Source organism: Arachis stenosperma, chromosome 9, assembly GCF_014773155.1.
Source record: "Arachis stenosperma cultivar V10309 chromosome 9, arast.V10309.gnm1.PFL2, whole genome shotgun sequence".
Lineage (NCBI taxonomy): Eukaryota > Viridiplantae > Streptophyta > Magnoliopsida > Fabales > Fabaceae > Arachis > Arachis stenosperma.
In genome coordinates, this window is record NC_080385.1 from 150,611,409 (window position 1) to 150,627,811 (window position 16,403).

Below are 16,403 nucleotides of genomic sequence, written 5' to 3' on the forward strand. Positions count from 1 at the left end.
CAAATAAAATTTTTACAAAATTTATTTTTGTTATTATTTAACGGAATTTTTAACAGAAAAATCATATTATTTTAAAATGAAAAAATTGAGGATCGAAGTGTCCATTTTTTTTATACAAGAAGCGCATTATCCTACGTGAATATAGACAAAGACCAAGTTAAATTTTTACTCATAATGTTATGTGTATATTAAAAATTAATTATTAAATTAATTATTCATATAAAATATATGTTAGAATATAAAATATATATTAAAAATAAATAAAATATTATCTATATTTATATATAAATATATAGTAATTAATTTGTTGATTGATTTTTACTACGTACATTTCTGTATCACTATTATATCTAGATATGGGCAACAACCAAATACTAACGGTTATTCAGTTACTCATTCACGGAGGTATCTCGGGTAGAAAAAGAATATTTGGATCTTTAGTGGTCCAAGATTCTTTATAAATCTTATCCATTAAAAATTTAAATCAATGGATAAGATTAAAGTATTTTTATTATATAAAAATAATTTTATAAAACATAATGATATTAAAAAATTTAAAAAGAAATTTTACTTTGAAATGTCTATTTTGTCCTTTTCCTTTTTTATCACTTCACTTTCCTTTCCTCCCTTTTTAGGTTGACAGGTACTCATCTTAGTATCTTACCTTGTATTTTGCTTTTTCTCCTGGGTTGCCTCCTTCTCTTTCTTCCACTTTTTCCTTCTTCTACATGCGCATTATCACCTATCACATCTTTGAAAAACCTCACATTCTAAGACGATACCATATTATACCAACAAGCTATACAATCATAAAATTGAAAATATAAATTTTTTTATGATGAATCTTCCCTCAATTGCAGTTAATATTTACTTAGCATTATTACTATTGAAGCTTCACTGGTAACATCCAAAACACATTTTGAGTTAAAGTCCGAAAAAAAATGACTTGTCTTGATTTAAAGTTAGTCTGCATCATTGTATAGTAGTATCTTCAAGGATCCGTCTGAGCTATTAATGCTTTAAGGAATAAACACGACCACGCTGAAAAAAATGGCAAATAAAAAATACTTGCGTTTTGTCATCATGGGCTATGCCGGCATCGCAAGAAAATTGGCTCGAGCCATTGTCTTAGCACCCAATGCCACACTCTGTGCCGGACATGCTGTTGGAGAAGATGAGTGAAAAAAAAGGATAAAATAGTCATTTTATATTATTATTTTATATTTTTTTGTAAAGACCACCAAGATCTTGATTTCAGGTTTCCCCACCTAAGTCAAAACCTTCACGTTGAACAATAGTGTGTGTGAATGCCTAACTTAAACAAAGGGAGCACCAACTACCATGTACTTTTTTTTCTCTCTCTCTCTCTCTCCCTCTCCTTCCAATTCTCTCTCTTACTGTGAAAGGCTCGCTCTGTTTCTATACCAGCATTGACTACCTTTCTGCCTTGTGAAGCGTTCACTGCGGCTATCTAACGCACACGCACAGATCGAAGAGCTGAGGTACAAAAGATCATATAATTAAAGTGCACAATAAACAAAATTCCAAGCATTTACTTGTAACCTTCATTTCACAGATTCTGAAGATTCTTTATATCATCCTCCATTGTGCCAAAATCCCATGTATTTAAATTGGGTTTTAATTAGTCAACATAGTCAGATCCATAGCCACACAAAGAAAATCTTCTTTTGGTAGTGTAGGCTGGATACCTGTGCTTACTTTTAGTTTCCATTTTCCATTCAGCATTTCCATGTTTTTCAAGTCATTTATTTCAGCATTCAAAGCAGGTAACTGAATCATTCATGCATGAAAAAAAGAAAAAAAAAAAGGGAGGGGGTTATTCTGATATTTATTCATTTATTATATAGATTTGTGGTAATATTATTTATTGCTGTAGCTATGGTGAGGAAAGTGTTGAACAAATTTTTGGCAGGTTAGGATTAGAGAGACAATGGGGTGAAACAGAAAACTCTGGATTTGCATGACAAAATCTAGCAAGAGGTAGAATAGTTAGAAATAGCTCAGAAGAAGTCTTGGAACTTTGCAGCTTTCTTTCCTGTTCCATTGAGATACTAAAGCTCTATAATTTATCCAAATGAGCGGCCAACAAAATAGCAGGTAAGATTTTTCAATTGGGGATTTTTGGTTTTTTTTTTTTTTTTTTCCTGCTGAGATCCATCACCAGCTTGTCAATCTTTACTGTTAATATAAAACATTTCTTAAATGTTTTATGATGTGACTGTTTGTTAGAACTTAGAACTGTACCTGTTTATGCTGTTTATTGATTTTGGTGAAATACGTAATGCAGAATCTAAAGTGGTTAATTCAACACCTATGATTCTTTGTCCTGCCATATCTCCTGGTTTATCTCTACCCTTTTATGCATATCATTATTTATTGGCCATCCTCCCTATATGTTATGAGTGTCGTTTCACTGGAATGTTTATTTTTAATTAGGATTCCTGGTTTCCAACTACAAGAGCTATGTCTTACGAAAGATGAACAATGAGTTTGATATGATCCCTCCTCGTCCATACGAAAATTTTATCTATGTTATTATAATTGGATTAATAGTCAAATTAGTCCCTAGAAGATAATATATTCTTCAAATTCATCTTTGAAAGATTTTTTTAATCAAATTAATCATTCAAAGATTATGAATTAATCATATTTGTCCTCCAATCACTCTATTAACAATTTTCTTTCAAAGATTGATGTTGTAAAACATTAATTGATAACATATATAATATCTGATATGTCTAATTGGATATTGATTAAATATGTTTATGAAATTTTATTTAGTTATTTTTTTCAATTATAAAAATTCTATTCCCAATATGACCTATTGCCTAAATTGATAGATTTTCATAAATATATTTAGTCAACGTTCAATTAAACATGTTATGTGTGATATAAACTATCGGATAATATTTCACATCATCAATCGTTAACGAAAGTGGTGAGTGGAATAACTGAAAGACAGATATAATTAATTCGTAATCTTTGAAAGACCAATTTGACTAAAAAAACCTTTCAAGGACGAATTTGAAAAATACTTTATCTTTCAGGAACTAATTTGACTATCAACCCTATTATAATTCTATCCTATGTTAACAATAATGCTATAGATAATATATTCTCCATGTTCAGAATATATTTCCTTATAAATTATGCAGATATCAACCTGGACAAATGGAAGAAAGATAACATTGCAAACTTTTTTTCTAAATTGCAGATATTCAATAATGAACTTTGAAGAACAGCTTTTGGGTCAAGATGAGAAAAATTTTCAAATAGAAAACGCATGGGTACCCCTCTCTCCTGAGAAACTCAATCCAATAAGATCTAAAATGTTATCAGACTATCCAGTGAACCAATTGAGAGGAAATTTTCAAAACTTTCCTGTAACTGAAAGAGATTACATGAAAGAGATGTTGCTGCATTGTAATAGACCAAATCAGAATCTCAATCTGACAGTGCAAACAGGTCAAATTGGACAGTACAGCAGTTTTGATGGAAACTCAACTAATAGAAGCAGAGTTCTCAATCACATAGCAGGCTCATACACACAGGCATGTAACTATGAGAGCAGTGGATTAAACAGTAACGCCTTGGAGCTTCTGCTGAAGAATAATGCAACAAATATAGCTTCTGCTAACAGGAACTTGAATCTGAGCGTTAACATGGCAGCGAGAAATCCACTGCTACCAAAATTTCATCATGAGGCTACCAGTGATGTAACAAATTCCTATGCAGGTGTACATAGGTGCAATATCCATTCCGCTTCAGAAATCATTCACAAAGATCCAAACAGACTTGCAACTCCAAATGTGAATTCTGAACTTAATGGAAGCAACTCAAATAGTTTGCTCAACAGCTCAGATTCAAACCAATGGATGGGCATCTTCTCTGAGATACCCCAGGGTAAATACTTTTTTTTTTTTTTTTTTTTACAATTCAAAATCAATCTTCAGGGTCACAATCCTAACTTCTTATGTTACTTTAATTCAAAAACACCAACTCTTAAACAATTGAATCAGAATATTAGATGATCCAGTTGCATGTCATATACGACCACAGAACCATACAATTGTAACAGTTTTGTCAAATTAATAAATGAATTGATAATGAGTAATTCAAGGCAAATTCACTACTATGGTAACTTACTAATTAAGCTTTGGCTGCAATACAAGGAAAAGAAGGGGGGGGGGGGGGGGGGGGATCCACAATTCAGTAGCATCTGATTTTACTTGTAAACCCAAGAGACATTTGATGTTCATTAAACTAGTTATGAAAGAAATTGTTCTTTGAATTATCAAGACCTTAACCATGAACTTTTAAAAGCATAGACAACGATTGCAAACAATAGTTTTGTTTTTTTTTTCTATTCTTCACATTGTAAGCCTGAAATTGGATATCCCTCACGCAACTTAGTAAGCAGCAATAAGAAACTATGATAAGGTTTGCAAACTTAAACACAATAAATCCATTTATTTTGACTGACTGACTAAATATCTTTTTCCATAGATTATGATTTCAGCAACTGACTGGTGATGATAAAAACTGCTTCCACAGGTGATTCTTACCCTAAGTATAATATGAACAACATGCCACTAAGAGAAGCTGATGCAACTGGTACTTTTACCAGCTCTCTCCACTCAATACCAGAAAAAATGGATCAATTTAATTTTTTGTACCAGTTATGTACAGTGCCCGATGACACAATAGCTGAAAGCACCAGTCAGGAGAAAGGCAACCAAGAAGATATGGCTTTGTCCAGAGAGAATGAAACTCAGGAATACTGTGATGAGCTTGTACAACAAATTGTCGATACATCATTTGTAGTTTCTGCACCACATGGGGATCAGAATGGTTCTGACAACATCTGTGAGAAGGGAATTGACCTGGGTTTTGACCTCAACAAGACACCTGAGCAGAGAGTGCCTAAACGAAGAAAACACAGGCCAAAGGTAATTGTAGAAAGCAAGCCTAAAAGAAATCCAAACCCTGCAACAGGAAAAAGACAGGTTAAGGAATATGGAGCCAGAAAGAAGAATGTCGCAAAAGCTGCAGCAACGCCACAGGCTGATCTTATAAAAGAAACCTTTGATTCCACTGTTGTAGCTACAAAATCCTGCAGGAAAGCTTTAAATTTTGACATAGAAGAGAGTAGAAATGAAAGCCAAAGAAAAATAGTCTGTCAGCTGGATATCAGCAAAAGAAATGAGAAAGACTTCAATAGCACTTCAGAGTATAAGGCCACAGAGATGCTCAGTGGAGCAAATGCAAGCTCAGTGTTGCCGATCAGCCAGCAGGATAAGCTTACAGTAGAAGACCAACAACCCCGAATCACAGATGATATCAACCTTTCGCTGAACCAAAAGCTAACTAATACTTTCTCATCAAAAAGAAACCTATCCATTGCCATGTCAGCAACTGCGGAAGAACAGCAGATAGCAAATTTTACAGTCACTGAGAAAGGTTCAGCTCAAAGGAATTCCGATATGTGCAAGGAAAGACATAATGGATGCATGCAGCAATATATTCGAGCAAAAGAAATTGACAACCTTGCCCTTCAATCAGAAGCATGTGTTGAAAATTCTCGGAAGATCGGCGAACTAACTTGTCAGAAAAACCTTCAGCTAGTGTCTAAAGTTCCCTCCAATTCCACTAAAGGGAGGGGTTCCAAGCGAAAATATTGCAGACGCATTGAGAACCAACATGACTCAGCCACAAATGCACTTAGTACTTCCTTGTGCCAAGAGATTTTACCAGGGAATGAAAAGTTTGAAGGTGCAAGTCTTGCAAAAGCTTTCTTAAAAGCTCCAAAGAGGAAAAGATCTCAAAATAGACTCCCTTCAAAAGGACGTGGAAGGTCATCCAGCCAAACAATGTCAAAAGATGATACACAAAAATCCAGAATAGAAGAGAAAAATGGATGTCAATCTGAGTCTAAAAAAAAATCAATTTTCTCTATTGAGAGTAATAGAGCTCTAAATCAGCAAAATATTGGAACCGACACTGATGATTTCTTTGTCATATCAGGTAATGCATGTTCTATAAATGAAGAGAATTTTTCAGCAGCACTTTACATGATATAATGATCACCATCTGTTTTATTTTCAGGAGAATCATATCAGATAGGTTCCACCCTGATAGATAACATAACTAACCAACTAAACAATCTCAGCCTTGGGGACAGCAACATATCAGAAACGGAAGGACAAAAGGCACTTGTCCCATACATGCCAGATGCTTCAATTATACCCTACCAAGAATCTCAATTTGTGAAGAAACAGAAACCAAGGCCGAAAGTGGACCTTGACCCAGAAACAGAGAGAACCTGGAAACTATTGATGGGCAAGCAAGGAAGTGAAGACTTTGAAGGAACAGACAAGGAAAAAGAGAAATGGTGGGAAGAGGAACGAAATGTGTTTCATGGACGAGCTGACTCCTTCATTGCACGGATGCATCTTGTTCAAGGTATACATAATTTTAGAACATTAATTACCAAGCAACAAATAGCTTTTTGAATCATATGAATTCAACACCATTCTTAAATTGGTAAGTTATATTATACTTAAATGCCTCTTCTTATCCATGGGTGAGGATAATTGGCTTTGAAGTTTTAAAAAAAGGTAATAAATGCTCAGATATGTTTAGGCAGGGAAGACAGAGTTAAGATGGCTAAAAATAGGATAATCTATCTGTACAGGATTAACGATTACAATACCTTCAACAGTAACTTTGTCACGAAGGAAGAAAAACAAACAAAGCATTACTAGGCACACAAGAAAATCATCTATATTTTCAGTAACAACTCTAGGGCAAGGCAGCAGATACTGACACTCAGATAGGACAACTAGCAAAACGAGGATCTAATAACTTGTTAAAATACTTGATTTCTAATTTGTTCACCTGTCAGCATATATTTAAAAAGTCAACTACATGTCTACATATATTCCCGCAGGAGATAGACGCTTTTCAAAGTGGAAAGGATCCGTGGTTGACTCAGTGATCGGTGTTTTTCTCACTCAGAATGTTTCAGACCATCTTTCAAGGTATGTTAAAAACCAGCAACAGGAACTTGATCACCTAAGATGTTTCCCCATTTTTTTTTAAATATATGCTGTTTGCCAATATTAATAAAACATTACAAACTTTCTTCCTCTCTCTGCAGCTCTGCCTTCATGTCCCTTGCAGCTAGGTTTCCTCTTATGTCAAATAGCTGCAAGGGTTTAAATGATGTTACGGGCACACACAAATCACCTGAAGAACCAGAACTCTGCATGGTATATCCTCATCAAACAATAATATCATTTGGAGGAGAAATATTAAGACAACCAACCTACCAGCTTGGCTTTCAGACACCTCATTTTAAAAGAGAGATTTGGACAGACAATGAAATGTCAAGTATAAATCCTTACAATCAGAGCTTAGAGGAAGAATTCTTATCATCGCAAGATTCTCTTGATTCCACAGTTATTCAGGGCACTGGAGGAACTAGATCCTGCTCAGGATCCAATTCAGAATCAGAAGGCCCTAGCAGTGGCAGTGAACCCAGCAAGACTCAATTTTTAACTTCAGCAACAAATTCTTTACAGGCAGGGAGTATCCCTATGTTTCGGGAATTTTACAATAGTGTAAATGGGGTGTCACTGTTTGAGGAGAGAACAAAACATGGACAGGTTGAAAATGTAAAACAAAGTTCCATGTTAGACAGAAAAAATAGTCCCAATTTCAAATCAGCATTCAATCATCCCTCCATCTTTAGTTATCTACAAAATGAATTACCTCCAGTTTCTTCTAATTACTATGGGGAACATTACACAGACACTCAGTTGCTGAAGACTTTTCAAACATATGGTGATGAGTCTTCTTGTCTGGAAAATGTTCCCATGCACAGTGGATTCCATGACACCAATTATAGGATATTTGGCATTAAAGAAATAGGAGTTGGTGGAGATAAACCCACACGGCAGCAGTATGAAAATGAAACACAAGAGTCTCCAGCGTTGCCAACAATGAGCCCTCATGTATCATTAAACAAGAATCCAGTCCTTACACATGATATTTCTCAATCTAAATCTCATATGAGTTGCATGCAACCTTTAGCAAATCATCACCTTGTAGGTCCAAAAATTTTACCAGCAGAATGCAGGCCTTGTATAGAGGCACTAAATACTTCTCTGATACTGGGCAGAAGGCAAGATGATGTCACATATGATTGCTGCAGTATCCCTAAGGATGTTGACGGTGGAAAGGGGCAAGTGTGTTCAGATAATAGTAGTGCTGAACCAAACCCACAGAGAAAAGTGTATCTTCATGGTCCTAATAAAGAGAGCAAACTCAAGGTCTCAAAAGCAAGGAAAGTGAAGCCTGAGCATTCAGAGAATTGGGATGAACTGAGAAAGGAGGTACAAGCAAATAGGACAATTGAAAGGAGTAAAGATATAATGGATTCACTGGACTATGAAGCAGTAAGATGTGCTCCAGTTAAAGAGATATCTGACACTATTAAAGAACGAGGGATGAATAACATGCTAGCAGAACGAATCAAGGTGTGTTTAACTAATCAAGCTTGTACAATGCTGCTTTTTGGCCATATTTCTTAGACAAATAACTTCTATTATATTTCAGGAATTCCTCAATAGACTGGTTAGTGAACACGGTAGCATTGATCTTGAATGGTTAAGATATGTTCCCGCAGATAAAGCAAAGTAAGCCATCTTAATTTCATCATTTCTTAAATTACCATTTGCCATTGCACCCAATCCCTGTTGAGAAATTTTTCATGTAGCATATAATGCAAACTAACCTTGCACATGCTCTTTCTATGGCATTTCCATATACAATGTAAACTGTAGAGACTATCTACTAAGCATACGAGGATTGGGGTTGAAAAGTGTGGAGTGTGTACGACTTCTAACACTTCATCATCTTGCTTTCCCAGTAAGTTTATTTGAAAATAAAATCCATTCGTTGCCACAAGCCAAAGAAAATCACTAAAATGGGTTACAATAACATGTTAACATGAACCATGTCTTGAAGGTTGACACCAACGTAGGAAGAATAGCAGTCAGACTTGGATGGGTCCCTCTCCAACCACTTCCGGAATCACTTCAGTTACACCTCCTTGAGTTGTAAGTATCTTGTGCCAACTGTATACAGAGAAACATATCACAGAAACAGCTAACTACTGTGCCATGCAGGTATCCAGTTCTGGAGTCAATTCAGAAGTATCTGTGGCCCAGACTATGCAAACTTGATCAAAAAACCTTGTAATATCTTGAGTCCCCCAAAGTTTAGATTAATAGAAAATCAAATGTGAACAATTTTGGCAAAAATAACCATGCAACAGCAGTGGCTAAAATAACTAACATATCTATAACTGGAATGTAGGTATGAGCTGCATTACCAAATGATTACGTTTGGAAAGGTATGCATAATTTATTTTCGCTTTTGCTCCAACCTTCAGTTAAAGGCATAATACGTTTTTGGAACTAGATTTGGTTCATAAGCAGGGGAAGAGGTTAAAGTAAATCATGCTCCAAACATACAGGTTTTTTGCACAAAGAGTAGACCAAATTGTAATGCATGCCCCATGCGAGCTGAGTGCAGACATTTTGCAAGTGCTTTCGCAAGGTTAGCTATTCAAAATGTCACATGCATTATATACTCCACAAAATATTTAGTTCATACTTGAGACAAAGTCAGTCACAAAACTTATAAATAGCTACATCTTTGCAACTTTAAGCCTATAAAATTTGTCATTCAAATAAATCCAGGCTAATAAGTAATAACAAACAAACCATAGAATAGAAAGCAGAAACCAACAAAGCAGTAAATATGAATTCTTCTTTATAGTAACGTTTAGTATTCATTGCATTAGCCACTTGTTTTTTGTAAGTTGACTAAACCTTTTAGCACACAGTGCGCGGCTTGCCTTGCCTGGACCAGAAGAAAAACGCATCACAAGTAGGCATGTTCCCATTACATCTGAGAGAAACCCTTCAATCAATATGAACCCCGTGATACTACCTCTCCCTGGGATCAACTTGATCAAAGAAGTGGGTCCTGAAAATGGGAAGTGTGAACCAATCATTGAAGAACCAGCAACACCAGAACAAGAGTGGGAGACAATTGAAAGTGACATTGAGGACTTCTTTGAGGAACCTGATGAAATTCCTACCATCAAGCTAAGTCAGAGAGAGTTTGCAAATAATGTACAGAATTGCATTCAAGAATACAATCAGGGTGACATGTCTAAGGCATTAGTTGCCTTGGATCCACTGTCTGCTACTATCCCTGTACCAAAACTGAAGAATGTAAATCGGCTAAGAACAGAACACCAAGTGTAAGTAAATACTGCTTTGCTTGCAACAACATAAGGCGTGCCATTCTAACAAATCTAACTAGAAACTTGAACTATTATTCATTTTATAAAGTCTAGCAACCTATAAAGCAATTTAACATCAATAAATAGCATTCTTGGCTGTAAACACTAAGCAGCAACAATCATCCAAAGGTAAGTGCATTCACTAAACAAAGTTAGATCTTCACCTTCATTTGAATGATTGTGTGTTAAGCACTTAGGCAATGCAAATCATTTGTGTATCTGTTAATTAGTATAAATACAAGTGATAAGTTGTGCAACACATCCCCATTCTCAAGAGATGGAAACATGATTTCTATGTAGCTTTACTACATGGAATGTACCACTATATTTATTGCATACGTATACGTGAAGTAACTGCCTTGATTCTCTGTATTATGTGACAAATCGGTTTCTAATGAAATTCTAAATGATGCTTTCCTACACCTTATGGATTGATACAGATATGAACTTCCAGACTCACACCCTCTTTTGGAGAAGGTCAGTTAACCTTCCTTAGTCCCTAAAAAAGGACGAAAGAAGTTTATGAAGTTTTTATTTATTAGAGTTTACTTTTCTAATAAAATATACAGATGGATAAACGGGAACCTGATGACCCAAGTCCATACCTCCTTGCAATATGGACACCAGGTTAGCAGAAGACTATTTCCGTAATTCAATAGTGAAAAATAAGCAATTTCACTAAAAGCTGCCTCATTTACTATACTATACTCTAATACCAATGAGCAAATACATCTAAACAGTCAAATTGGAATTTAAGTGAAGCATACCTATTACTATTATTATACAAGGTTGAAGTTAGATAATACGATAATCTACTTACTCCAAATTTATGACACTGAACATTAGGTGAAACTGCAAATTCCATTGAACCACCAGAAAGAAGGTGCATATCCCAAGACTCAACCAACCTGTGCAATGACGAGACATGTTTTTCGTGCAACAGTATTAGAGAAGCAAATTCACAAACAGTCAGAGGAACAATTCTGGTAAATATCAATTCATGAATAGATAACATGAAGCTTTATTTTCTTGCCTTTAGTTTTATTTAATAACTAATATAAACATGATTCCAATATAGATACCATGTAGGACAGCAACTAGGGGAAGCTTTCCACTGAATGGAACTTACTTTCAAGTTAATGAGGTATGTATAATCAATTTTACTTGATAATTAAACTACCTTAACAAGTCTACACTTATTTTACTTTTGCTGTTTGCCAACAAGGTTTATGATCCTTTTTATTATCATGAAGTTATTTGCGGATCATGCATCCAGCATTCAGCCCATTGAGATCCCTAGGGCATGGATATGGAATTTGCCAAGAAGAACTGTTTACTTTGGAACCTCTGTGTCGTCAATTTTTAAAGGTTGAATATTGCACATAGATATTCTAACCCAGTTTATTGTACAAGGTAAAATTTTACTAACCAAAATTACTAATGTCTACTAGGGCTCTCAACCCAAGAAATTCAACAGTGCTTTTGGAGAGGTACGTAAACTACCTGAATTATTCACACTCCATCATCTTTTACCACACTAGACATATTGATAGTAGAGAGAAAGACTGAAACCTTTTAAATGGTTGCCTCCTCTGGGAGTATGGGGAGAGTATTTCCTTTCTAATAAAAGTACATGATCTATTAATTTAATTTACCGAATTTAATTATTTATTATTGAAAGTCAGTTTACATCCAACGTAGGTAGGTATAGATCTGTAGAAGTGAAAGAAAGAGGAGTGGTTTACAATGAACATGCTGTAAATAAACTAATATCACATTACCTCTTTCATTTGCAATTAACAACCAAATCTGCATCTGAAGCCAACTCGCCAGGGAAAAACGGGTCTAAGCTAAGACTAGGTTCAGCAAAATTTTCATAAACCTGTCAAATGTCAAAAAGTCAGGTCAAGAAATGAGAAAAAAAAAAACAATGATAAAGAGACTATCATAATATTAACAGAAATGCTGGTGTACAAGAAGCATTTCTCATTTCCATAATATCCTTCAGTCAAATGTTTGACACTATGGGCGGAGTAGTTGTAATAGTAGTAGTAGGGTAGTAGTATACAACATATCAATGTTCAATTATGTTATGCTTATTAAAGATTTTATACTTGATTTCAGGATTTGTCTGTGTCAGGGGATTCGATCAACAAACACGAGCACCACGCCCTCTTAGGGCCCGGTTGCACTTTCCAGCAAGCAGATTAACAAAGGCCAAAAAAACGAAAACGTGAATGTCAGATCATGTTACTTAAAAACTTACCAGCAAAAGTTAATAGTGGCAACCAACATTCGAAGACAAGGGAGAATTGCTGACCAAGCAATTGGAGATTTTTTATCATCATGCCTTTGCAAATTCAATCATTCCTTTAACCTCAAATGAATAAAGAACATGTCATAAACGAGGTAGAAAGGTCTTCATTTAGGATACAAAATCCCAGGGGGATTGACCTGTATATCATCTCCATTCAAGCTCAGAACATTCATTTAAAACATGTTGACATCATAGCAAATGCAGTTGTAATTATTGCACAATTGTCAATAAAAGAATTCATTGAATAGAAAACAATCAGAAATCAGAAACTCATTCCAGCAAACGAAGCAGTCTTGGTTTAGTAAAAGTTGATAGAACATATCTTAATTGACAGAAAAAGTATCTCAAATTCAATTATTAAGGCTTGGTTTAGTAGTCTTGTTCGGTTCAGCTAATCAGCTCAATCCATATACACACTACTAAATGTTATTTTTACACTGCAAATGCACTTTACACGGAGTAAATTCACTCATCTGCAAATAGATTAGAATCACTCAGCAGTTAGCACATATTCCAAAAATCAATCCAAACTCAACAAGATACCAAAACGAGAGAAATAATAATAATAATACCTAGGCCAACTAAACCAGCATTACATTCACAGATTTCACTGTCATAAAAGTATAAACATTATAATTAAAATAAAAAAACTGATAGCGGTGATATATGAAACAACAATGAACGTGGCATATACCTGGAATTGGAAGAGATTTCTTTTTCCGTAGCACCGTGGAAGGTAAAGCGAGAGAAAGAGAATGAAGAAATGCGAGAGATTAGGGTTTGTGGATGGGAAGGTGCTAGACACACAGAGAAAAGCCAGCAAGAGAGCTTTTAAGACTGAGCGTATTATATTGTGTCTAAGATAAATATAAAAATTAAGAATGAGAAACAGATTTAAAATCGAAAAAATTAAACAAAAATATTATAAAAATTCCAGTCCATTCTTTTTTGTAGACATCAGAATCTCAATTCCAGGGAACAAAGACAGCCTAAGTTAACCGCTATCTCTTCCCTCCTTTCGTACCTTTTTTTTTTAAAAACCCACTCTACTAATCTCGCGCCCTTCAGCTTCGCACCTAGAGAAAGGCAAGAAGAGAAAAATAAAAATATAGAAAGTAGCGACCACAGTGGGAGTCGAACCCACGACCTTTTGATCCGAAGTCAAACGCGCTAATCCACTGCGCTATGCGGTCTCTGATTGATAGGTCGGGTTAAATAATTTAATTCATAGAATAAATCTAAGATTGACCCAACATCAACTCTGCTAAAAACCTTATTTATTAATTTTATTTTTTATAGGATATGTTCTTAAGCAGCAAAATTATTTTTTTATCCTGAGTTATTCAGGCCATTCATCGGAGTTATTGTTCTCCCATCACCTACCTAACTTATAGCGTAATTAGGTTAGAAATAAACATGTTAAAATGATCCTTATTATATAGTAGTACTAATGGTATAACTCTACGTAGGAGATAAAAATCTTGAACTTTATCGGGATCTGATATCTAAGAATAACTTTTAACCACTTTAACTCTCGCACAACTTGGACGGTAATCATGGTTATTAAGTGAAAGCCAACTCAAAATTAAGAATTCCCTGGACCACTTTCTAAAGAACTATGTTCCACATTAAATCCCAATTTAACCATTCTTTGATGTGCATTCTATTTTCATATTTTGGATGAGAGTTATTAAATTTTCACATACTTAAAAAATATAGCTAAAATTATTAAAATTATATTTTTTAATTTAAAAATAAAAAATGTAATCATATTAAAAAATACTATCAAATAAAAAATATTACTTTAATTCTAACTATACCTTTTAAATCTTATTAAAGCTTAATAACCACCATAATTATAATTAGCGGAAAGTTATTTTTTCTTACACGATTAATTCTATTGAAGCAAATGGGTCTCTATTAATTACATAGAATGAATAAGAATTAAAAGTTTTAGTTGTTATTGTAAAAAGAAAAAGAAATCAAAGAAATGGAAGTGATTGACAAAAGAAAGAAAGAAAGACTGGAATTTCTGAAATGCGAGATTATCCAATGATGACACGAGAAAGAGGCCCCAAAACCCTACGTTCATGTTACAAAATCATCATGCAATCCCATCATAGTCTCCTTCATTTCCCTATCGTGGGTCCCACCATTCTTAATTTGTCCGTACGATTTGTGATAAGCAAACCATGTTGTCCAGCTGGCCTTTAATCATCCAACTTTCCTATTTCGGCAAGGACAAACTCGTCTTTCCCACCATTTGCCCACAAAAGGAACACTTTCCCCTTTCCTTTTCAAAACTTTCAATTTCAATCTTCAATATCATGCATGTCATAAACTTAAGTAAAAAAATACAGTAATAATATACCAATAAATTATAATTCAAATAGCATAATTTTTTTTATTTAAAAATTTAGAGCTTAATTTTCAATCTTAATTTTAAAAAAAAATACAATAACATTAATATATACACCTAATCTTCAATTCTTCAAATATTCCAACTTTTTAAAAGTAATTTTCAATTTCAATATAGGTATATGTTATAAAATCAAAAATGTTAAAAAGACAAAAAAAATTAAATTTATCTTATGTAATATTTATTAATTTTAATAATAATTAATTAATACTAATAAAATAAATTTTGACTATTTTAATTAATTTTTTGTTAATAAACATTTTTGTTATCCAATATACAGAGATATAAAATTATAAGATGACAAAATTTAATGCTTTCAACCAGGAACAAATCCACCTATATAAGGGTCGAACAATTGTCCCCATTAAATTTTAAAATAACAAATTATAAATATATATGTGTTACGGTGGGTAACCGGAGATGGATTGAATAGATGGCGCTAGTTAGCCCAATCACCTAAGGATGGTAGTCTCCGAGCTGGTTTGCACGCTGGAGCCTCCTTCCGACGTGTGTGCGTGAATGAATGGGGGGTGGTACCTGCAAAGACACTCCGATGCCTAAGTTAGCAAGGGTGTGAGCAGGTCTAGAGAGTATTGGGCTTAGAGATACCTGAGGCGTGTCAGTGTACTTATAGTGGTGAGCCAATAACCACCGTTGGAGTAGTGCCGTATCTTTAGTATTAACCGTCCCATTATCTTAGGGAGGTTAAGATATGGCTTTATGAAGTGGTTAGAGAGATTTTAGGGGCGGTTACTCATTAAAATGAGTGCTTATCTGCCAGCTAATCTCATGTCCGACTTCTTTAAGGCAAGTCGTAGTGAACACTGACTTCTTGTGTTGAAGGTCGGCATTTTAGCTAGGCCTAACCTATTGGATTGGGCCTTTTAGTTGGACCTGGGCCCTTAACATTGGGCCAGGGTGTGAACAGTGCCCCTACTTGAGCCCAAGATCTTTTTAAGGCTTGGGTTCAAGTATTTAACTCGGGTTCGTAGCCGACTTTCACGGGTTTTGAAACCGACGTGATTTTCGCGACCTTTTGTTTCTGACAGTTACGTCAATTCAAGCGTCGTGTCCGTTGGGGAAGCATTTAGGGATTGAGGGCTTTGGTAATGGTGCAACCTCATTAATGACTGCTCCGCTTTTACCATTATGCCCCTTAGCATGTTTATAAATTCTTTCCCTCTCTTTCCATTTTCCGTTTCTGCAATCTTTCAAACTTCTTCTTTCTTTGTACGCGTCGTGTTTACTTGTACTAAATTCTTGTGCTC

The 16,403-nt window shown here is 34.8% G+C and overlaps 1 protein-coding gene, 1 long non-coding RNA gene and 1 other non-coding gene across 5 annotated transcripts; 1 reads left to right on the forward strand and 2 right to left on the reverse strand.

The window, feature by feature from the left end:
- The first annotated feature begins 1,363 nt into the window (after positions 1 to 1,363).
- Positions 1,364 to 12,753, forward strand: LOC130948464 (DNA glycosylase/AP lyase ROS1-like). Of its 3 annotated transcripts, none has more exons than XM_057877208.1 (21): positions 1,364 to 1,502; positions 1,934 to 2,118; positions 3,236 to 3,924; positions 4,576 to 6,045; positions 6,127 to 6,483; positions 6,971 to 7,061; positions 7,181 to 8,561; positions 8,641 to 8,720; positions 8,868 to 8,952; positions 9,052 to 9,143; positions 9,213 to 9,281; positions 9,403 to 9,439; positions 9,563 to 9,645; positions 9,935 to 10,357; positions 10,840 to 10,876; positions 10,969 to 11,026; positions 11,246 to 11,385; positions 11,478 to 11,543; positions 11,653 to 11,767; positions 11,851 to 11,889; positions 12,524 to 12,753. In XM_057877208.1, exons 2-21 carry the CDS (start codon positions 2,096 to 2,098, stop codon positions 12,634 to 12,636), a joined length of 5,448 nt encoding a protein of 1,815 aa, XP_057733191.1. In that variant the 5' UTR covers positions 1,364 to 1,502; positions 1,934 to 2,095; the 3' UTR covers positions 12,637 to 12,753. The 3 variants fall into 3 exon arrangements, 2 of the variants coding, with proteins under 2 accessions (XP_057733191.1, XP_057733192.1); XM_057877209.1 differs by having other exon boundaries at positions 1,939 to 2,118; XR_009073064.1 differs by lacking the exons at positions 10,840 to 10,876; positions 10,969 to 11,026; positions 11,246 to 11,385; ... (2 more) ...; positions 11,851 to 11,889; positions 12,524 to 12,753 and having other exon boundaries at positions 9,403 to 9,441; positions 9,564 to 9,645; positions 9,935 to 10,166.
- Positions 10,493 to 12,759, reverse strand: LOC130948465 (uncharacterized). Its single transcript, XR_009073065.1, has 3 exons — positions 12,666 to 12,759; positions 12,181 to 12,281; positions 10,493 to 11,307 (listed from the first exon to the last, which is right to left on the reverse strand). It is a non-coding gene; the product is annotated as an uncharacterized LOC130948465 (long non-coding RNA).
- Positions 12,760 to 13,835: 1,076 nt separating this feature from the next.
- Positions 13,836 to 13,909, reverse strand: TRNAR-UCG (transfer RNA arginine (anticodon UCG)). Its single transcript has one exon. It is a non-coding gene; the product is annotated as a tRNA-Arg (tRNA).
- Between the last annotated feature and the right edge of the window lie 2,494 nt (positions 13,910 to 16,403).